Source organism: Cimex lectularius, unplaced genomic scaffold (genome assembly GCF_000648675.2).
Source record: "Cimex lectularius strain Harlan isolate CLEC.00 unplaced genomic scaffold, Clec_2.1 scaffold124, whole genome shotgun sequence".
NCBI lineage: Eukaryota > Metazoa > Arthropoda > Insecta > Hemiptera > Cimicidae > Cimex > Cimex lectularius.
Window position 1 is genome coordinate 217,268 of NW_019392703.1, and position 24,462 is coordinate 241,729.

At 32.8% G+C, this 24,462-nt stretch overlaps 1 protein-coding gene across 1 annotated transcript in view; it reads right to left on the reverse strand.

Moving 5' to 3' along the window:
* LOC106666393 (IDLSRF-like peptide) overlaps positions 1-21,781 on the reverse strand; it is a 63,339-nt gene extending 41,558 nt beyond the window's left edge. Inside the window, exon 1 of the mRNA XM_014393570.2 lies at positions 21,618-21,781. Coding sequence (XP_014249056.1) covers positions 21,618-21,744 — 127 coding nt within the window. The 5' untranslated portion in view covers positions 21,745-21,781. The remainder of the gene's footprint in view (positions 1-21,617) is intronic.
* Positions 21,782-24,462: the final 2,681 nt, after the last annotated feature.

Below are 24,462 nucleotides of genomic sequence, written 5' to 3' on the forward strand. Positions count from 1 at the left end.
TCTCTCTCTCTCTCTCTCTCTCACTCTCACCCTCTCACTCATTTACTCACTCAATCTCTCTCACGCAAGCTCTCTTTCTCCCTAACAGTGTTATTATTTTTTAAAAATAATTTCTATCAGTAAGTATAAATACAATAAAAAAGGCGCTACTGACACAGTTGTGCACGACGGGCAAGCATTGCAGAAGTGTATAACCTAAGCGCCGTTTTTTTCTCAGTTAACTGGGGGATATAAAGGTCATTTTGTTATTGATTTTTTAAAATAACTCCGTATCATTTATATACATATCATATATGGATAAATATATATCTTTATATTTTGAATATATATATTTTATAATTAAATAAAATATAAATAAAAAGTGGTAAAACTCTGTTCTAGGAAATTCAAACTCAAAGAAATTTAAAACTGAAACACAAATTGGCATGATATGTTGGTGTTATGATGTTGAATCACGGGTCTCTTGTCTCGGTCATAAGTAATTGGACTTATGCTTTTCGTTAACGAAAATTATAACTTGGTCGAATATAATTTAAAATCACAATATTTTTACTCAACCTATCAAAAATTTACAGATAGCCCCTTTCTCTCTTTGACTCACTTTCTCTCTCTCTCTCTCTCTCTCACTCACTCTCTCTCAATTATATAATAAAGGTTTACGGCTGTTTGCCAAACAAACTTTTCCAAGAAAGAAATTTATTTAAAAAAAATTTCTTCAGCACTTGAGCGTCTTATGAAAAATGCTTCTTTTGTCATAAATTTGAATGAATGGAAGTCACAAATTTTCATCTCAAGAAAAAGTTTCTTTTTTTCATGCGAATGCCATCGCCAACGAGTAAATTTAGCATATACCGGCAAGAGACCATGGCTGTTCTTTTTTTAAAAACTATTTGGACTAAAAATACGACATTCCTCTATGAAGATGAAATTTCTTTTAACTGTTGGATTTATGACCCCTTCCAAGCAGGGTGGAAACGTTGCTAAATTGCTCAGAGAAATGGCTTCTGACTTTTATGTACCGCAGATTAGACAAGGGACACAGCAACGCAACCGTGCCTAGAAAGCAAAATTCTTCTCTGCCTAGGCCTTTAACTCCAAATAATTAGATCTCGTGTCACGTTTTTATGTGCACCGAGGCAGTTTCATTAGCTTTTATTGTACCTTGTTACAAACAGAATAGAATTTTAATCAAAGTAGGAAACTGAATGCTGTTAATGTGTCAGTTTAATAATCCGCATGTCCCCATTTCCTAATATAATATGATAATTCTCGCCATTACCATACTTTAATCACATAATAGTCTAGAATAATTATAATATCGTCAAATAATAAAAACGGACGAGGCGATTCAGCCTTCTGACGCGAGAAATGCAATAAAAAAAACAGAGAAGCTCTCACGTAGGACCTGACACGTAGAAGAAAGATCTTCACCCGATTAAGGATAGGCCATGCGAGGTTGACACACTTATATTTTTGTATTTATAAGTTATTGTAAATTTCAAAAGCTGAAATTGCCGGTGGACTGCGATAATAAGCTCAACTGTTCACAGCGTATGCAGGTGCATACTCATGCTGCTTTTACAAATCAGTAATCACTAATTATTGACAGAAAGAAAGTTGTTGCTTTATTTTTCTATTAAAGTCTTTTCTATTCACATTAATACGCATGCGGCAAAATATAAATTTGTTTACTAGAAAACCTAAAATGTTTTCTATCTAAATTGTTATCGGTGCGAATACTGTAAAATGATACATTTGATTTTGATTCAATTTTGCATCACCTTAAAAAATACATATTTTGTACTGTTTTGAAAAAGTATTTATGTAAATTTTTAAACACTTATGAGCAAGTAATTATGGAAAGGACAGAAATACACAAAAGTTACGTTAAAAAGGAAACTCTGCCTGGAACAAACAACGGTATTAATTCAGCCCAGTTCAACAGCTGGCAAATTCTCAAATCCATTTCACACAAAGGCAATAAAATGATATTGACCTGTATTAACAGAGAATTTTTACGTAATAAATTGTTAAAATTTAGTGATATTACGAATAGCTTTAAAAAAATCAATATCTATTTAGCTACTGTATGAATGTATTTAGTGGCGTGAATTGAATGGCCGGCCCCCCTCTTTTAATTATAAGGGCGTGACCTTGTGGTACAGGTGTATTCTGAGATCCGCTAAATATATACAGGGTGGCCCAAATCGATTCAGCCACACTTCCAGATCTTATAGGAAATTGAACGCTGAGTAAAAAAGGTGTTATGAACCTATGTCCGCAAAACCTTCAGTTCCGAGCTATAGGCAAAAAACCATGAAACCCACGTTTTTGACATTATTCGTGAAATTGTTAGTAAACCGTTAGCCTGACCGTAAAATAGCTCGAAACAACATGTGTAGAGGATTAATTTCTGCGTCGAATGAGATTAAAACCAGCCTGATCGGCCGAAAATTTGATTTTTGGCGATTTTGCGAAGGGGTACACAAAATTCGTCATTTCTGACATTTTTATCGAAAATTTACAACTTCGGTTAGCCGTTCAGATTTTTCGTACATTATTTCATTCAGTAGGGGGTACCCATCAGAAAACAGTTCAAGTTGTGAATTTTCGATAAAAATATCAGAAATGGTGAATTTAGTGTACCCCTTCACAAACTAACTTCCAAAAATCGCGAAAAATGAAATTTTCGGCCGATCAGGCTGATTTTAATCTCATTCGACGCAGAAATTAATCCTCTACAGATGTTGTTCGAACTGTTTTACGGTCAGGCTAACGGTTTACTAACAATTTCACGAATATGGTCAAAAAACGTGGTTTTTCATGGATTTTTGCCTGTAGCTCGGAATTGAAGGGTTTGCGGACACAGGTTCATAAGACCTTTTTTACTCAGCGTTAAATTTCTTATAAGATCTGAAAGAGTGGCTGAATCGATTTGGGCCACCCTGTATAGGGTATTAGTTTAAGCATATTTTTAGTAGCATGAGTATGTATTTTTTAGGTGCGTGTTTGCAAATATAGTTAAATTCTAACCCTCCGAGTGAGAATGAGTAAATTAACATTGAAAAAAAAAAGGCTTTCTTACACTGTACAGACACCAATTTCCATTTAAGAAATATCTAAAAGGTAAAGGCCATACCTAGACAAAAGATTGACGTGCAATACCAACACAAGATTTAAGAGAGAACAACTTAACATAAGACTTGAAAAACTACGAAAACATTTACCGATCGAAATACGTCTTAACCGTCAATACTAACACTAACCTTATACAAGACTTTACTGCGGCCACTTTGGGCATACCGGGTGGACCTTTGGGGCTCTGCCAAGCCATCCAACATCCAGAGCATTCAATTCTTCTAATCAAAACTCCTTAGATAAATCGTCGAAGCTCTTTACTACATTAATAACCTTACTGTCTACAACGACCTCAACATCACTTTTCTCCAAGAACTGATCCGTTATTCCAAACTTTTACACCAATCGTTCGATCCATCCTAAAATTTACTGTACTCTTCTCTTCACATCCCGATTCCGAGAACAAATGTCTTATTCGACGATGGCCTCGAGACCTCCTCGTCCATAATCTCTCTCAATGAGCGCCAGCATTGCTTGGAGTCTACCAGTGATGGCCTTAGTGTTAATGTTGTTTCGTATGCAAAAAGTATTGTGATCACATTTGTAATATGTGCTGATATGAGGTAGAAGCAAAGAAGAAATAAAGTTTAAAAAAGATTATAAAATGGACTGCGACCAAAAAGTGGTAAAAATAATGGGAGATGGTCAAATGAAGTGAAGAGCCGGCAATGAGTAGTTAGCCGACGAAAAAAGATATCTTGCAGTTATTAATTATGTAAATTTTCGCCTTTTATTATTGCGTCTATTATCTTGATGTAATTAAAATCAGTCTTTATATTATAATTATATACTTAGAAAAGATCATGGATCAGGCAAATTTGAAAGAAACAAAAACACTTATGACGATAAAATTTGAAAATACCCGCCAACCGGTAGGAAGCGTAACAAAAGAAGGAAGGGAGGAGAATAAGTGGAGAAGCTCAGTTTGCATCGTGCTTTCGAAAAGAGACAATTTGGATGCAAATCCGAAAATTAAAAAAAAGAAAAACGAGAAGAAGCATAAGAAGAAAAAAGAGCCATCAAATTTGCCTCCAAAAAAGGAGGTTCTTTTTTGTTGCTTTGTTTTATGTGTTTATAGTACTGGAATCAGATTATTTTATTATTTTATTGTAAAATTAGAATAAACATTATCATTCAGAAGTCATGAGATGCGGTCTGGTGTGATGTAGGCTTCAGAAAAACATTTTCTTTATCGTGCCAACGTTTCGATCTTTATTGAGATCATCTTCAGGGACTGGGATTTACAAACATTATTTACATTTACCAAATACATGTAGGATGTGGAAAAAATGAATTGTATTTGTTAAATGTAAATAATGTTTGTAAATCCCAGTCCCTGAAGATGATCTCAATAAAGTTCGAAACGTTGGCACGATAAAGAAAATGTTTTTCTGAAACCTACATCACACCAGACCGCATCTCACGATTTCTAAATAAATATCGGTTAACGGTCACTAACCACCACACATTAGAATAAACACTGAGCTAGCTCGATTTAATTTTTAAAGGGTTATTTTTATTTGATAAGTTTTTTCAATTTTGTATTATTGACATGGTTTTCATTTTATTTTATATTTTTAATAAATTGTTAGTTTTTTTCCAAAAGGCACTTAATATCATTTGACCATCAGTACTTTTTTTCTTTTAAAATCTTTATTTCAGTTTTAAACCTATGTCTACATTGAGGGATCCACGAGAGATAATTAACGATATACCCTCTTTTTTCTATCGAGGAATATAAACCCTTCAGGCTTTATTTCAATTTTTAATGGTTTACACGGTTAACATACAAAAAAATATCTACTTTACAGTATTCGAAGTTATGGTTTCAACCGAAATAAATTTAAGAGTTTTGCTTAGTAGAATGGTCTAAATCTATCACCCGTTTATTATTACAATTGTATATCTGGATCGTTTACATATAAAAATCTCGATTTTATCTTCGTCTTGACCCGATGGTCTGACTATGAGGATAAATAAGCATATATTGACTTTTCAAAACACGCATGTCGACACAATGCATATAGTTTTCCTCTTTCAAGGTTCATACTCTAGACAACACATTATTCTGAATAATACCTTTGTTACTAGAATATGCGTGTTAATTGCGTATTGAATGAATGTTACAATTATGAATCGCACTAATATTAGAAAAGTATGAATTTCAAAACCAAAACAGTTAATATGGCACTTTAATTGCTACGAATTTAGATACCTTAAACCCCCAAATGTTGAGTTCATTCAAATTCTCTTGGTTCAAGTAAAGACATTAAAGTAAATTAAATATTAATAATAAGTTTGTACAATCAATGACTGTTATTATGGAATTTATGCCTAGTCCCTGTTGAGGATATTGGAGTTTTGATTTAAAATCGATTATGCTGTTTTGAATCGTTTCCAAAGTAAATTCCTAATTATTTAATTTTTTATATATATGGGCGTAGCTTGAGAGGTTGGCTTTGTTCATCTTTTTCATAGTTTCGTGATAAGCTTGAACCCGAGTAAATAGCTGCTCACGTTTTGATTTAAGCTTAGCATAATTTTGAGCTTTCTGCCCTGTGAGTTCCGGAATTTTGCAAGGCTCCTCGTTCATTGTTTTGATTAAGTGAAAAAAACAGTGTTACGATGCAAATAAAACAATTAACAATCCTTTAGAGTATAGGAATCGCAATGAAATTTCCTTTAAAATGATACCGAACAAGATGAAAACAAAACAGAATATATTGTTCTCAATAACAACTGAAATAAATAAAAAAAAATTGCAGATATATCGATTGACCACTCTTTTCAGAGGTTCTGACAAGAGGAATAAACGAAAATTAAAGTTATCTTTGTAAATTAATTTGTATTTAAATTATAAAGAAATGAATATTTTGCTTTTAAAATTAAATAAATTGTTCTGGCGGGCAGTGTTGGGCAAAAATTAGTCATGTCTAATGATTAATGATTGATCACTCAGACTGTTAGTCATGATTGGTCGTAAGTGACTAATTTAGTCGTTAGTCGCCATATGTGATTGAAGACTAAATTAGTCATGACTAGTAATTAAATACGAAGCATGACTAATTTAGTCATAATATAGTTAGTCATGACTAAATTTCGATAAATCATGTTCAAATGGGTGCTCAAAAAATGAAAAATACACTTCATCACTTTTAAAAAATTTTCTAACAGAAATTTATTTCATCAAAACGAAAATCCTTGAACACCTTATTTAACAGAAATCAATCTTCCAATTATATGTAAAACTCCATCTTTATGAAAAGCCAAAAAATAATGATAATGATAATAATAATAATAAAAAAAATTAAAAAAATCCTATAACAAGCTACGCTTTGAAAAGTAAATATGTTTACATAACCGATCAATGTAAAAAATATTTCTTTGAATTAAAATTTATTCCACTTAAAATGAGAGATTTCTACATTATTCTACCAACTAGGGGTCTTGATTGTAATAAAATAGACATGTAGAATAATTATGTAACTTTGGTTTTCGTTTATGATAACAATTTTTGAAGGTTGGCCTTGAGCACGACTCTCATCTCAAAATTTTTATCCGGAGTCGGTTGGATTTTGGTAAGTTGGTCATTGTAGCCAGAGTTGGGCAAAATCAAACTAATTCAATCATGATTAAGAATTTTGATTGAAGTTTAATCATGATTGAATTAGTCATGAGTAAATTAATCATTATATGATTTAGTCATACCTCATGATTGAATTAATTATGATTAAATCACATAATGATTAATTTACTCATGACTAATTCAATTATGATTAAACTTCAATCAAAATTCTTAATCATTTTTGAATTTGTTAGATTTTGCCCAACTCTGCTGAAGGGAAAGAAAGGCGATAGGATTACCGGAAGGTTTGTGGTCTCACGCCTCATCTCTTTTAGGAAAAAATATTGAATTTGTTCGTAAAAATTAGATATTTTAATGGAATGATTTTTTTTAAACGCGGTCAAGGAGGACCAATGTTACGGCCAATGCCGTGGAAAGGAAGAAAAGATAATAGTGAAAAAAATTCTAATGATAAGTTAATCATGTAAATTTATGAAAAAATTCTAAACTAAAATAAACGATGGGAGAGATTTTTAAGGGACTTACCGCTTTTCTTCAGATGACGGCTGCACGAAGCGTAGGCAGCTCGGGCCCGATTCCCCTGACCTTGCCGTAGAGATGGAAGAGGACGATGTAGAAGTACAGAGGGTTTCCGGAGAGTCGTGTGATTTTATATCTTTTTAATAAATAAAGGAGAGAAAAATACGAGATTAAAAAGAGGCGTGAGGAAACTTTCTATCATAGGAGTAGAGCAGGACTGGGACTGTAAGGAATGTGGGAGTTGGATTAGAGATTGCACTAATCCAAAACAAAGCATATCTCGAAATTAAGATGGCCGGCGCCAACAGCTATTCTCTGATGATAGAACCATGTTTGAACTACAAACTACAGGAGTGGGTTCAACCCCCTCTGAGGAATATCGCGTAACTAATAAGAGTGAATGTAACCAGACTTCTATTTTTTTGGGTGTTGTATTGACGTTAATTTATTGGAATTGTGATCTATTAGTTTGAAAAACAGGGGCTGTTTAACCCCGCCCGAAAAATATCGAGTACTCTTGGTTACACTTGGTGAGTGTGTAATGTCTGGAGAGTAAGAGTAAGTTTATTCTTACAGTTACCTATCATCCTGGGCTCCCTATCTTCGCTGATTATTGCAGGCGGACCAGGATGGTAGGTAACTATCAAACAATAGGTTTATCATCCTGGAGTCCGAGTGGATTGAAGTCACGATAGCTCAAGTGGTAGAGCAGCGGCGGATCAAGCCGAAGATCGTGGGTTCGAATCCCGCTCGTGCCATTGACTTTTTATCTCAACTAAAAACCTTAATTAATTGTAATATATTAATTGGTCAAGCGGACCACGAAATTAGTGAATGTAGTGATGTATATTGAAAAGACGAGGAAAAGATGCAAACGCGACGTGTGAGGCGATGATCTCAGCCGTTTGCCGGCCCATAAACTTCCCACATTATATAAAACAACAAACATATAAATTATGTATATATATTACATTTTGAAGAGCATTATATCATATACCCAAACAAATTTGTCGACGTTGAAACACGGACGCAATTTGCTTTAAGGACTTTCAAGATAAAACTGAGAAACCATTTCAAATTAGAAAACAGTGCACTAATAGAAATGAGGAATGATGGAGTGAGTGTGGTGTTCAATTCTTTTTTAAAAAAGATAGTTCCTACTCACAACAAGTTGTTTTGAAACGATCCTGATTTCGAGCCCTTTAGCTCATCATCAGGTTGAAGGACATCTACAACCTGATGATGAGCTAAAGGGCTCAAAATCCGGATCGTTTCAAAACAACTTACTATGAGTAGGAACTATCTTTTTAAAAAAAAAGGACAGCGCACTAACGCCAAAAGCATCATCCAGTACTTCAGCTTTCTTTTGCGCAACATTTCTTGGAACATTAATCCATATAAGTTCAACAGTTAATAATTGACCGTATTAATTATTTCAATTGATTATACTTTTTATCTAAGGTCTTGGTTGAGATGAAAAAGCTAGTATCACGAGCGGGATTCGAACCCACGACCTTCTGCTCGAACCGCTTGAGCTATGGCGATTTCGATTCACTCAAAATGTGTGTGGGTTCGAAACCCTCTCATGATACTAGCTTTTTCATCTCAACCAAGACATTAGATATGTAGTATTTAATTATTTAATTAATGGTTAGGGATGGATTAGGATGGTTAGGGATTTTCTTAGAAATTTCCATCAGATATGTAGTATATAATTAATGGTTAGGGTTGGATTAGGATGGTTAGGGATTTTATTAGAAATTTCCATTAGATATGTAGTATATAATTAATGGAAATTTCTTAGAAATTTCTGTCGTTAACCAATGAATAATGTTTTAACAGGGAGGAAGCTGAGATTGCGATTTGCATTTCAATCCAATGTCTGAAATCAATATTTACTCAGCCTTAGGCTCATGAAAGATGCATATTTCGTTTGTTACTGCGGATAACTTTCGTCTAAATTGGAAAATCATGCTGTAACTGTACATTCCGTTGTTACAAATATCAAAATGACAAAAACATGACACGAACCTCTCAATGATCTCGACGGACTTCGCCGACACGTCTCTGAATAGGTATTGTCAAAGATACTTTGAACTGACCAGAAGCAATAATGTAATACTGATGTTTTTGGTGAATCTTGACAATTATGAACAAATGAATGCATTAACCTTTAGAAAATGAATTTTGAGTGCTTTGTCCGAGCATTGTTCACGCGTGCCTTGGGTTGTTCTAATTTAGCGAATATCGACCGCGCTCCTGAACCCTTGTAATTACGACGGAGAAATATTTGTTTTAACAATAAAAACGGCTAAAACTTCATCTACAAAGCACAATTCAAGTAAATAAAATTTTCGTCCTTTAACGATAAAATTTACCTAATTTATTCGACTGGGAGCTTTTTGTCTTTGATTTTACATAAAATTACGCATTTAACTATGTATGTATTTATCCTAATTGGTTAATTTTAGATATCCCGAGTTCTATTGCGTAATACAAAGTGAGATTGATGTGAATTAATTATCAGATCTAATTAATTAACATAGGGATTTTGCTTACCGCTGATCTGTCTGTCATGAAGCTCACATTGACCATTGTATTGTAAACAAAAGAACAAAACAAATTTTTAAGTTTAGAACTACATGCCAATTGATTTATAAAATGTAAGAAGGGGTGTCTGATTGTACCATTGCTGTATGCCCGAAATGTTTATTTCCCATTTGAAAAAGAAAAAAGTCTACAAATGGTCATAATTAAGTTTGTAAACAGTGGTTTGACATTTCTTTGAATATCGCCTCATTTCCAACATAGACAAGAACTGTAACTCTATTGCCTAAGTGATAAGACTGAGGATATGTCCAAAGAAATTTGGAAAAATATTAAAAACTTAATCATGACCATTTGTAGCCATTTTTAAGTTTGTAGTTGCCCTGACGATGACCCTCAGTCCAGTATTGGCCTTCGTCGGTCTTCACAGAAATTTAAAACCATTTGAAAAAAACTTAATTATGTCAATTTATAGACATTGTAGAGATTAATATTGTTTTGCTCTGATAATGACCTTAGGTGGGTCGAAAGCTTTGTAGATAACAATTGAATTTTTTAATCCCCGAGATCCACATTATTCGTGAGTAAAAAGTTGTCGAAACCTCTAACACTTGAAAAATTTACTTTTATATTTTTAATCAAAATTTGTTGCTGATTAAAATTGAAATAATACTTTTTTCTTTTTAATAAATCCATTTCAAACAAAGGGAATTAATAATAATATTATAACCAATAGAGAAAAATAATAGAACTATTATTTGAACCAAAAATATAACTAAATATATACATGAAATAACATAAAAACTAATGCTTTTTTTTGGTGCGTCGGAATCTGACTAGCCTATTTTTTAACATAGGGGAGTCAAATTTGAATTTGAAAATCGCAACCTTTAAAATTGACTTAACTGTATACAGGGTGTCCAAGTTAATGCACTCACCCTTTTTTTTTTCTTTGCGGTTCTAGATAAGAAAAAAGTATGAGTTGAGACTCCCCTTCATTTTTCATGTAGTTTGTTCGTGTAAGGTCGATTTATTTTTTTCGACCTCGATTCAACATAAGTTCAAGTTAAATTCTTAATTTTAAATAAAAACCCCAATTTTTCAGAATTTTCTTCAAAACTAGATCTTAGGCGAGAAAAATGAGAACTGAGTTATTAAAATCGGCCCAATAGAACCGGAGATATGATTTTTTGAAAAACCACTTTATTTTGCCCTCTACTGCAAATATTTTGAAAAGGAGTGAAAAATCAGAAAGGTCTGAAAGCTTAGTAAATTTCCTGCCAAATCCCATAAATTTCGTATTTTGTGTCTTTTGACAGGGAAGCCATAGGCCGTGCTGTGTGCGATGAATGGTCGAAGCGTCCGGGGCGTGCATATTTCAACAGGGTGAACATTTCGAACAGTTCTTGTAATATTTTCATGAGATTCGAAAAAAACAAATCGACCTTACAAGAACAAACTACATGAAAAATGAAGGGCAGTCTCAATTCATACTTTTTTCCTATCTAGAACCGCAAAGAAAAAAAATGAGGTGGGCGCATTAGCTTGGACACCCTGTATACAGTTAAGTCAATTTTAGACGTTGAGATCATTTTTCAAATTTTCAAATTCAAATTTGACTCCACCTTAAAAAATAGGTCAGTCAGATTCTGAAGCACCAGAAACGAGCATTAATTTTTTAAAGTTATTTTGTGTATTTATTTAGTTTTATGGTTCAGAGAATAGTTGTATTATATTTCCCTATTATTTATATATTGTTTACAATTATTAATTACTTTTGTTTGAAATGGATTTATTAAAAGGTATTATTTCAATTTTAATCAGCAACAAATTTTGATTAAAAATATAAAAGTAAATGTTTAAAGTGTTAGAGGTTTCGACTACTTTTTACTTACGAATAACGTGGATCTCGGTAATAAAACAAATTCAATTGTTATTTGCCAAGCTTTCGACTTACTAAAGGTCATCATCTGGGCAAAACAATATTAATCTCTACAATGTCTACAAATTGACATAATTAAGTTTTGTTTAAATAGTTTTAAATTTCTTTGAAGACCGACGAAGACCAATGATGGGACTAGGGTCATCGTCAGGGCAACAACAATTTAAAGATGGCTACAAATGGTCAACATTAAATTTGAAATAACCAAATTTTTCCAAATTTCTTTGAGCATAGCCTCAGTCTTATCGCTAAGCAATAGGGTTAACGTTGGAAATGAGGCTATATTCAAAGAAATTTCAAACCACAGATTACAAACTTAATTATGACCATTTGTAGAAATCTTTAAGATTTTTTTCTTCTTCAGATGGGAAATAAATTTTTCGGGCATACAACGATAATTGTTACAATCAGTCACCCATTCTAAAATTCTTAAAAATGGAGACTTACTGCATGATCCAGGAAACGCTCTTTACAACATTCTACAAAGGTGAAGCAGAATTCAGAAAGAAATCAAGTATGGTATGTCTTGGCTGGTAGATCCCGCGGTCGTGGGTTCGATCCCCACCGTCGCCTCTGGATTTTTTCTGACGCCTAAGGGGACCTGTGGCCGCAATTGAAAGAAATTGACACGGCACTCATCAATGGAAGGTTAGGGATGGTTAGGGATCAATAGTGAATGAATGAATGAATAAAGGCTTTATTTACACAAAGTATTTCCATTAACTTTACATTTCCAAAGAAAAAGCTAAATTGACAATGGCCTTAGCCGTCTGTCGAGTTGCTTTGTCAATTATTGTATCTTTAGGGATCAATAATAATAATTTTAAAAAATGGTATACAGATGGCCTCAAAACTATGAAGGTTTTACTATACCAGCGTAAAACATGAGCAATCAAACTCATTAGGGAAGTATTCTTCGGTTTTCAAGCTGAATTACAAACTATGAGGACTTGTGAATTAAAACATCTTAAAATAGGGTACACTTACAAAAAATGCTCAGAAAATCGGATAGCCAAGCATAAATAGCATCATAGCAAATAACAATACTACAGCAAAATTAATCAGTGCATCTCCAAAACCTAGGGAAACACAACAATGTGATCATATCTTGGAGAACAGGACACAAAGGAATTTTCGGTAGCGAAAAAGCAGACTATATATAGGCCCTGAACTTGGGAAAACAAAAACTAATAGAGAATCCTACATCACAGATAAAAGAAAAACTGGATAAAAAATAGAGGTGGTTGATAATAAGCTTATTTCAAAACAACCCTCACCAAGTCTGGCTTAGAGTTAGAGTTAGAAAGGGCTAAACTCAGAGTAGTGTTAGGACAACGGTCATTTGCATCTGGGAAAACATCTACATGACCTACATGCTCGATGATGACCACATTTGCAGATTATGGAAAGGGGAAGAAGAAACAGCCACCCATATCATGTTCCAACGTGAAGAAACCGCTCAATGGTGACATAACCTGGGATCGAAAGAAAATCCTAAGAAAGAAATTGAAGCAAGGACAGTACACCTAGTAGAAATGATAAATGATGGAGTGAGTGTGGTGTTCAATCCTTTTTAAAAAGATAGTTCCTACTCACGCATTCTTTGCAACGATCCGGATTTCGAGCATTTTAGCTCATCATCAGGTTGAAGGACTTCTACAACCACGTCTCTCGACATGAATTGCCAAAGTGAACCCGCTGATACCCTCGCCAACTCGTCGTTCCAATGACCAGCTGGTTTTTTAATGGTGCTCAATTCGCACGTGCGAAAAGCGGGAATTGTAACACAAACCCGTCGCGTTAGACCCTTCTGTTAAATAATGCTACAAAAATAATGTTAGCAAATATCTCATCATAATTAGGGTGAAAAAAATAAAAAAAAAGGTTTTTGGCAAAGGAACGGAAGTCTCAATACAATGCCATATCACATCACAATAATCATCGTATAAATTGTCCGTTTGAAACTGTAAATTGCAAAAAAAAAAAAAAAAACACAAAATACCTGCATAGACATTAAGTGAAATAATGTCAATATTATCTTTCAGACTTTTGTAATTTAGTGAAAATAACTTTATAAACCATAACATAGTTTTACAGTTTGCTGGAAAATAACCAGTTACCAAAATAAAGCTCTTTTTCTAATTTCCAGTACAGTATCACAGTTAAATATTAAATTTCATATGGAAAAAAAAGAATTGCCCGAGCGCAGGATGCTAGGTGAAATAATGATTCCAATTAACAGCTGATTTTTTTTAATGGCGCTCAATTTGAACGTGCGAAATGCGGAAATTATAACATAAATAAATATTATACATACTAGTAAATACTTAATATTATTAAATTACTATAAAAATAATAACAATTAAAATAATTAGGTTAATTATTTGGATGTTTCATATTATTTATGTACATATTTAATGCATTTATCACCATTTTCAATTTTACATTTTTTAATTTCAAATTTCTCAAACTAATCTAATTCTTCCCCTTTGTTGAAACTATGTAACACTCTTGTATTTAGATTTGAATTGAAATTATGTTTTGTTTCTTTCAGATGGTCCTTAAATTCCGAAAATTTGCTCGATTTACGCAAGTGTTCTTTTACTCTTGTTTTAATTTCTCTACCGCTTTGTCCTATATATTTAATATCACAATCATTACAATTGAGTTCGTAAACCCCGCTTTTTGCCAAGTTGTCTACTTTGTCTTTAGGCTTTGAGAGGATGTTTTTAAGTGAACTCTGATGATGAGCTAAAAGGCCCGAAATCCGGATCGTTGCAAAACAACTTACTGCGAGTAGTAACTATCTTTTTAAAAAGGATTGTACACCTAGTAACTCCTTAGAATATTAAGGTAGAAATTAAAAACACACTTTTGGTCACTCTAAACCCGAAACACAGTAATGACACATCAACACAGAAAAAAAAACATTTTGATCCCTGAAGATGATCTCAATAAAGATCGAAACGTTGGCACGATAAAGAAAATGTTTTTCTGAACCTACGTCACACCAGACCGCATCTCACCATCACCAAATAATCACGGTCACTAAATACCACACACGTTTATTAATAAGTTTAGGCTTTATGGTAAATATTTATACAGGGGTGTGTGGGTAAAATTCACATAATTTTTCTTTTAAATTTTTTACAAAAGGAAAAATATATATAAAAAAATTCTTATTGAATATTCAAAGTTCCAGACGATTGAGCCACAAAAGCAAAGCTGTTTGATTGTATAAACACACACAAGCCTTTTATTTTAAAAAGAAGAGAATTAAAAAGGGAAAAAGAGGAAGAAAAAGGAAAATCCGCGCCGACCTCATTGATGTCTTTATGTGTCATTTGCAGAATTTGCAATTATACGAAAAGCTCAACAGTTCACTGTCCTGGACAAACATATTTCACTTTTTCTAAGCAAAAGGTTATTAAGGGTTGTTTGGAAAGGTCTACCGCGCATGGTAGTTGAAGGATATTTTAGGATCAGGCTTCAATAGCAGCACGTAAGACCATTCTTTCACAATAAATGGTCCCCATTTGTTTCCTTTCATGGCTCAACTCGCCACTTTGCTTTTGGTGCTTTTCTTTCCCTCAAATAATACCAAGTATAACAGTCTAAAAAATAATGATAATATTTTTTCAGAAAAAAGCCAATTGTTGCGCCTGTTTTTCTTTAATATGAACTTTAAGCGGAGGGTTTGATAAAAACCTGTTAAAACTGCCGGCGTTTTTTAAAATTTTAAAGTTATCTTTTCAAATAGCGAAGGAAAGAAATCTTGTTAGGTCGGCAGGGCAGTGCAATAGAGACACCAGTAATGGGCCAAGTTAAACCCTGGAAGCAGTAACCTGTTGGAGTAGATTGGGTTACTGGTACAGATGAAGGGGCTGTTTTCACCCCAATCTCCTTACTCTTGATAAGAAACAACTTCTCTTAACCGTGACCCGTCTTATCTTCATTATCCAATTACCTTATGCCGTCAACGAGATTAGACGTCAATGTTTCTAATGATACGCCTTTACACAAAATTGCCTAATTAACCGAAACATGTTCGAGTTCAACGTCCAATTAAAACAACAATAATTACAAACTTAACAATTTACATTTAAAGCTTTGTCTTCAGTCAGATGAGTCTGAGAGTATCTAATTTTCTATTTTATATGAAAGATACCAACAGAAGGGAAATGCACAAAGGAAAAATAACAAAGAGCCTCCACAATAGAATAAAATTAAAGAGCCGGATGGTAGTAATTTCTAAATAGCCAGTTTTTAATCTTTAAGTCCTGTAAGGAAAACCTGAAGTTTTATAACGACAAAAATGCATATTAAAAAAAAATTTTTTTACAAACTGTTTTTTTCCAGATAAGACACAAAAACTAAATCGTAGGGTTACCTAACCCCAGTTATGTAGTTATGAACGATATGTTTAAATTTTAGTCAAAATTTACCAAATTTGAAATTCAAACCCTAATGGAAAAAAAAATACGACACGAAAAGTAGCCTTTGAGAGTAAATAAAAATCAAAGTACAACCTGCCAAAACGTCCGAACTTACATTGCTGTTGTACGGTTTCAAACAAAATACCCACAACGATAAATGAAAAATGTAAAATCTTCGATAAAATATTACGTAATATAATGAAATCCTATGAAAATATGGCCATGACTTCTTCTTGTATTCCGAATATGTTTAAAATAACGTTTCATGTTTAAAAGTTACAACACTAAAATCGATTACGGTGTACTTCATAAAACATGCAAATATGATGTATTTAATCATAAACCTACACGTATAAATATTAATACAGATATATTAATAGACATAAATATAAATGTATATAATTAATAAATATAATATATATACTGTGACGTAATCACAATCAATCACACACGCTTAAATTAGTTTGCTAATTTTGTATTTGTGACATTAATTTTATAACTAAAAAACGTACAAATGGACCTTTATTTCTTAGCTAAAAACTTTTATGATAATTGTGCAATTATGATTCCGTTGATTTATATTATCAATATATGTTTCGGCATAGATTTTGTGGCAAATACATAACTTATCGTGGTCTCGTTGCACATTAATTTATGGTTTTTTAATTATTGACCTTTTTTGTAATATAAGTTTGAAAAAATCAATTTTGGCAATTTATTCAGGCCTAGCGACTTATCTAAATATTTCAAGAGATAGTAACCTGCGTTTTTGACCGATTATTGATTCATAATAATTTCTATTGTTTAAGACTTTGAAATTTTTTAATCGAAAATTAATTGCACAGTGCAGACATTTTATAGCTACAAAAATCTTTTTATTATAGCTGTTATACAGGGTGTTCGGCTACTCGGTACTTTGCCAGTAGATACCACATTCAAAATGAAACCAAAAAGTCCTAATTAACTATGGTCCGTATCTCAGCAGTTTCGGTGTTATTTCATTTTTTCTGAATTTTTAAGATTTTACGACCTTGCTTCAAATAAACGATGATAACTCCATGATTATAAGGTTTTGAACAAATCCGTTGATACCAATGAAAACTACGATAAATTTTCAATAAGTTGTAATCAATATTAAACTTGTAAACTTTCGTGAAATAAGCGTTTAGTACGTAGAACTTGAAAAAAATTTTTTTTTTCAAAATTGAAAAACTTGCTACAGTAATTCTAAACTACTATTTCTAAACATAGAGACCAGCAAATTTTAGAAAACGTACTCCGTTTAATATCCTTTTTAGCGATGTAACTGCTTTTTGAATTACTTTTTTCAAAATTGAATAAATTGTTGAAGGAACGGATAAGACCGTGGCTGACGCTTTGGTAAGGTGGAAAAAAAACTTAAGGAAATTTTGAATGAATTTATTAAACTTTTTTAAATTTGGGTTCGAAACCAAAATAGTGCAAGGGTTTACATATTTACCGACATAACTTCAACTTTGATTAAAGGCTTATAGTATTATTATTCTCCGAAATTAAAGAGTTTTAAGATTCGAAACGTTTTTAGTTATCTATGTGATATCTTGTTAACACTATAGTTACTTTTTCTAATGAAGAATATTGCAGACGGTAGAGATTTTTCGAATCAAAATTAAAAAACGTTTAATAAATTCATTAAAAATTGCCTTAAGTTTTTTTATTTTTTATTACTATTAATCTTTTCACCTTACCAATCCTTTTAACCATGGTTTTTTCTTCCATTCATCCATTTTTTACTTTTCTTCTTCTTCTTTTTCTTTGAAACAAGTAATTAAAAAAATAATTGCACAACTAAAACGGATATTAAATGGAGTACATTTTCTGAAATTTGCTAGTCTCTAGGTTTGGAAATAGTAGTTTAGCATGACTACAGTAAGTTTTTCAACTTAAAACAAAAATATTTTTCAAAGTCCTGACTACTAAAACTCTTACTTCACCAATATTTACAAGTTTAGTATTGATCACTTCTTATTGGAAATTTAACGTAGTTTTCAATAGTATTACCGGCTTTATCCAAAACCTTTAATTTTAGAGAAGGGCATGAAATCACAAAAAAATCATAAAAAGCGGAATAACACCGAAACTGTTGGGATTCAGACCATAGTCAATTAGGATTTTTTGGTTCTGTATATCTATACAGTATATTATCTAATTGTAATAATTAATACTAAACAGAATGGTAGTAATATTCCCGTTGATATATCTTAATCACATAAACATAATACCTTTTATTAAACTATTAAATTTCATAGGAGAATATGTGTTGTACATCGTGGCGAAGTTTTATTTATTGTTAGGTTTTAGTTTGATTTCAATTAATTATTTATAATTTTTTATGTTAGATGGATTGTAAATGCAAAAATAATAAATAGCCAAGAAGCTAAGCCAAAACTCCAGCTATATTAATTTCATTTAACAGTATATCAATTAATTATGTATAGATAATGCCATAATTATTCAATTTATTAGTAATTTAAGTTAAAAAATGATCTATCTCTGCTGTTTAGTCGCGTCAGATAATTATATGTGATCATATATATGTACTAAATTTATACTAATGTAAAAAGTTATAGAAAGTAGTAAAATAAATCTAATAATTTATAGAGTCAAGGTTAGGTAAAACTCAATATTTCTTTTCATTTTCATCGTATATCAATTAAATATTTTATAAGATAACATAATTAGTAAATTTATGTATATATGAGGGTTTCAGGGTTTAGGGTAAAAAGTAATCAAAATCGAAGAATTGCAAAAGTTCGGCATGTTTGCCGGGTAGAGAAGGGCTTACAGCGGCTTTATTACAGCGGCCATTGTTTTAAGAAGATAGAGGAATGCTGTTAACATTATTAGACTTTAACAAAAGAAGTTTTAACCGATTTTAATAATGAATGAATCAAAATTTATTAGCCGTTTGTTTTAAGACCGAAAAGCGGGATATTCTATCTGGTCTTTCTGTCCGAACCGACACTTCGTCTGTGCTATTTAATGTTTTGGAAAGTTTGATTATTGATAGCCATTAAAAATTTTTTTTAACTTTATTTAGAAAGATGTAGTGCGGTATCTATTACGCTTTTCCAATTCAGACGAGATGCATAGATAAACGTCTAATTTCTTAGCAATTTTTAGAATTCTCAAAAACAACAAAATCGCATTTTAAAGTTTAGGTGAATTTTTGTAAAATATGTGAAAAAGCAAAAAAAAAAATGTAAAAAGGCAAAAATACATAGAAATACGAGAATTGCAACTATCTAGATCTTATCAATTTTAGGTACCTTTTTTAGGTTATTTGAATTAAACATTTAAGTACGATTTATTATTACGGAATCTTTATCGGAGGGTTTTAAGTTGAAAAGTAATATAAATCCAAGAATTAGAACAATTTCGGTTCTCTTCGGTGTTGTTTTGGATTTTGTCTAATTGGATTTCTTTTTTGTAAATTCTGTAAAAGTGAGATTTAAGCAATTTAAAGTTTAGGTGAATTTTTGAACCCTCCGTTTTTTAAATATGTAAAAACGACGAAATAAATAAAAATAAAAGAATCGCAACAATCTAGATTTCGGCAAATTTTAGGTATCATATTAGGCTTTTTTCGATTTTATATACGATATTGTAACGAATGAAATTTGCGACAACGTTTTGAGTAAAAAGTAAGAAGAGAAATTCAAAAATTGTAACAATAAACATCGCGGTAATCTTTCCGGCTATCTTTTCTTTTTGGCCATATTTCTATTAATTATTTAGGTACAATACTGTAAATAGTGAATTTTACAAAAATGTTTGGCGGAAAAGCAACAGAAATCCCAAAGTTACGACAATCTTTTCTTTTTAGTCTTATTTCTATTAATTAATTACATACAATACTGTAACTAGTAATTTTACAAAGAAAATGTTAGGGTAAAATGTAAAAAAAGATGAAAAAATTACCACAATAAAGATCACGGCAATCTTTTCTTTTTTTAGCCTTATTTCTATTAATTAATTATATACAGTACTGTAACTAGTGAATTTTATGAAAAGGTTTTAGGGTAAAAAATAATGTGTGGTGATTAGTGACCGTTAATCGATAATTATTCAGAAATCGTGAGATGCGGTCTGGTGTGATGTACGTTTCAGAAAAAAAAATTTCTGAAACCTACATCACACCAGACCGCATCTCACGATTTCTGAATAAGTAAAAAATAATAAAAGTTCCAAAATTACAAGAATAAAGTTCGCGTCAATCTTTTCTTTTCACCCTTATTTCAATTAATAATTACATACAATACTGTAACTAATAATTTTACAAAAAAATTTAGGATAAAAAGTAATAAAAATGCAAAAATTACCACAATAAAGATCGCGGCAATTTTTTTTCTTTTTTTAGCCATATTTCTATCAATTAATTATATACAGTACTGTATCTAGTGAATTTTACGAAAAAGTTTTGAAGTAAAAAGTAATAAAAATCCAAAAATTAAACAATACAGCTCACGGCAATTTTTTGGCCATATTGCTATTAATTATATAATTACTTTATTAATAATTAATTATATACAGTATTGTAACTAGTGAATTTTACGAAAAATTTATAGAGTAAAAAATAAAAGAAATCCAAAAGTCAACAATAAAGATCACAGCAATCGTTTTGACAACCTTTTCTTTTTAGCTTTACTCCTATTAATTAATTATAACGATATTGTAACTAGTGAATTTTACGACAAAGTTTTATGGTAAAAAGTAATAGAAATCTAAGAATTGCAAAAGTTCGGCATGTTTGCCGGGTAGAGAAGGGAGCGTTATTACAGCGGCCACTTTTTTAAGAAGATAGAGGAACGCTGTTTACATAATTAGACTTTAACAAAGAAAGTTTAAACAGTTTTAATAATGAATTAATCAAAATTTATTAGTTTTATTAATTTGGTTTATTTTAAGAGCGAAAGGCGGAATCTTCCATCTAGTCTTCCTAGCCGGTTCTCTTCGGTGGTGTTTTGGATTTTGTCTGTTCGTTCTTTTTGTAGATTTTGTAAAAGTGAGATAAAAGAAAAAAAGTTTTTTTGCGTTGTTCGTCTGTGCTATTTAATTTTTTGAGGCGTTTGATTATTGAGAGCCATTAAATTTTTTTAAAAACCTTTCAGTAAGATGTAGTGTGGTAGCAATTATGCCTGTCCAATTCAAACAAGATGAATAGATAAATATCGAATTAAATTTCTTAGCAATATTTAGAATTCTCAAAAACAGCAAGAGAAGTGATCGCAATTTAAAGTTTAGGTGAATTTTTGCACCCTTCGTTTTTTTAAAATAAGTATTGATAATTTTTGTAAAAATTACGTTTAAATTCAGCCTCGTAACCAAAGTAGGTACCAAATTAGGCAAAATTATATAACTAACTGAAAAAAAGTGCAAAAAAATGTTGGTGGAACTTTTGGCAACTTACTGTTCCGTTTGGTCGATACGTGGCCGTAGAGCCTGGAGAGGTCTATAGCCATAACCGTGTGCGGCCAGGCTAAGCAGACAACACTAAGTGTTGCCGCCAGGACGACTGCACTCTGAGTCGGGTTCATTTCTGCTTAGCTCTCCCTCTCTGAGTGGCGTCGGTGAGCAGGGGTCGAGCTGAGGGCGCCGCCGAGCCGAGCAAGGGCGCAAGCCCGGGGGCCCCCCCGGTGCTCCACCTGACTATGAATATGTTGCTCCTATGTTGCTATCAATGTTTCACACGTCTCCATTTTCCACCCTCGGCCTCCCTTCGCGTGAAAGCCCCGGCTCGATAAGAGGTTACTTTCCATTTTTGGACAATAACGCGGAACGGGTCGTTTTTCGTCTTCTTCGCTGCTTTCAGCGAGATACTCTTGATGACGATATAGTGACGCATGATCAAACGCATTTCGGTACGAACTTTTACATTCCGGAATCAAATATGCTAAAGAAGGCATAAGATGTGCTAGGAATGAATGGTTTTACAGCATCTTCATCCGGCAGACCTCAAGAAGAAATCTCAAAAGTTAACTATGAAATAAAACAACAACATAACAAAAATTAACATAATTTTTGTCCATTTTATCTGCCATTCAGGCTTTCTAGGCCTAAACCCTTACGACCCATTATGGTAGCACGTATGATATCTTATCCACAATCATTCTTCTTGTGTGCAAAGAGTCCGTACCACCAATATACAACTTAACTATTTAGGTCTAGTCTTTGATGAAAGATTATCTTGGAAAGCGCACATTGATTATACATGAAAGAAGACACATGCTGTTAAAATCTGCTCGAATTTACTGGGGATTGCCAAGCAAGAATCTAGCTACCATTTATAAAGGGGCTGTACTCCCAATGCTAAAGTACGGGGTGCCAGTATGGCAAGCAGCTCTCCAGAAGAAGAAGTCTAAGAGTAATTCACGGATTCAGGACGATTTCGTTTGACGCCGTGCGTGCGTCGGCTAGAGAAATGCTCGTAGATCTGAAAATCAAAGAAATATCTCAATTATACAAAATGACACTTAGGTACAACGATGATGAAATAAACATGGACCTCAGAATAGACTTCAGGAAATCGCTTCACCCGCCCTTTTACAGAGAAATCGAAAGCAAAAACAGTGACGAATATACTATTCACATTTACTGATGGATGCAAAATAGATGGAAAAGTAGGACGCGCTTTTGTCACGGGGAAAACGTTCCACACCTTGTCGGCTACTACATGCTTTCTTAGCACTGCTCTGAATACCAGTTCGAGCTGATGGCGATAGAAGAGGCTTTTAAATGGATTCAAGGAAGAGCTAACGGTGCGGAAGGTCAGTATCAGCACAGACAGCCAGACCTCTATTGACCTACTGAAGTCCCGAAAATGCATGACAAGGACAGTTGAATGAATTTGGAAAGAAAAGGTTGGAAGCTCTCAATAAACTGGATTAAAGCGCTCATCGGCATACAGGGGAATGAAGAAGTGAACCGAAAGGCAAAATAAGCAGCGATAAGCGAGAATCTAACAGAAGCTTTCAACCTAGAACCGATATCGCATATACTAAGAACAGCCAAAGAGGAACTTCAATTAGAAAGGGATGAAATGCAGCGGAACATTGACAATAGAAGTCGCACGAAAAAATTTTATACAACGGTATCACGACGTTTAAGAATAGAGATCAAACTCTCTGAACCACACAGATTTTCTCTGGTCAGGGAAAAAATAAAGCATACCTAAAACGGTACAAGATCATCGAGGATGACTCTTGCGGATGGGCATGGGGCAAAACCCAAAATTGGGAACACATTATCTTGAACTGTACCAAGTTAGACAAGGAAAGATCCGATTTGATACAAGCGATAGTATTACAAGGAGTACAATGGCCACCAACATTTTTAGAATTTATTATTACATTATAAATAGAATATTATCATTTATTAAAAACCTCAACTTTGATTTAATTTAAAATATTCAAGATATAATAGTGTTAATTCAAGCCATCTATTATCTCTAGTGGTAGAGCAGTGGCGTATTTAGCCGAAGGTCGTAGGTTCGAATCCCGCTGTGGCACTAGCTTTTAAATTTCAATCAAAAACCTTACATAAAAAGATTAATTATATTTAAAGTGAACATAAATAATACGATTGTAAAACCCATGTAATATGTCATATGGAGCATATAGTAAATAAATTCCCTTTTTTTAGGGGTACTAGTAAGAGGAAAAATATACAAATTTATACTGCAAATCCCAGTACCATCATTACTAACTACACGATTTTGTTTTCTAACACTAAGCTTGCCAAAGCAATTTCTAACATCCAAAAGCATCTGAAGCTTATCAAGTAATGGTGAGAACAAGCCTTGCCCTTCATGTACAGCAAATAACAAGAAGCTAACGACTTCCACTTACTTAAGACTATACCTTATCATATACCTGCCTACTACAGAGTGAGACGGTAGGCTGATGTGGAATCCCTTCGCAAGACTTTTTAGGCAGTAACATAACAAGGGAGGACGGCAACAATTCTATACGTTATGATCATAAAAATTACTTTATAAAAAGCTTTCCTCCAACCACGTTTGACATATGGATCGGAACGTGAGGTTCCGTCAAGCCATCCAATATCCAGCGTATTCATTATTTCCAGTCAAAAGTTCTCAAATAGAACGAACTGGTTCATATATAAAGATCCCTACTCCTGTCTAACTTTACTGCTTAAGCCTTAACTAACACTTTCACAAGCAGAAACCCTCCATGTCGCTTTAAACGAAAATAGCCGATATCCTCGGAACCTGCTCGCCTTTTATTTCCGCATAT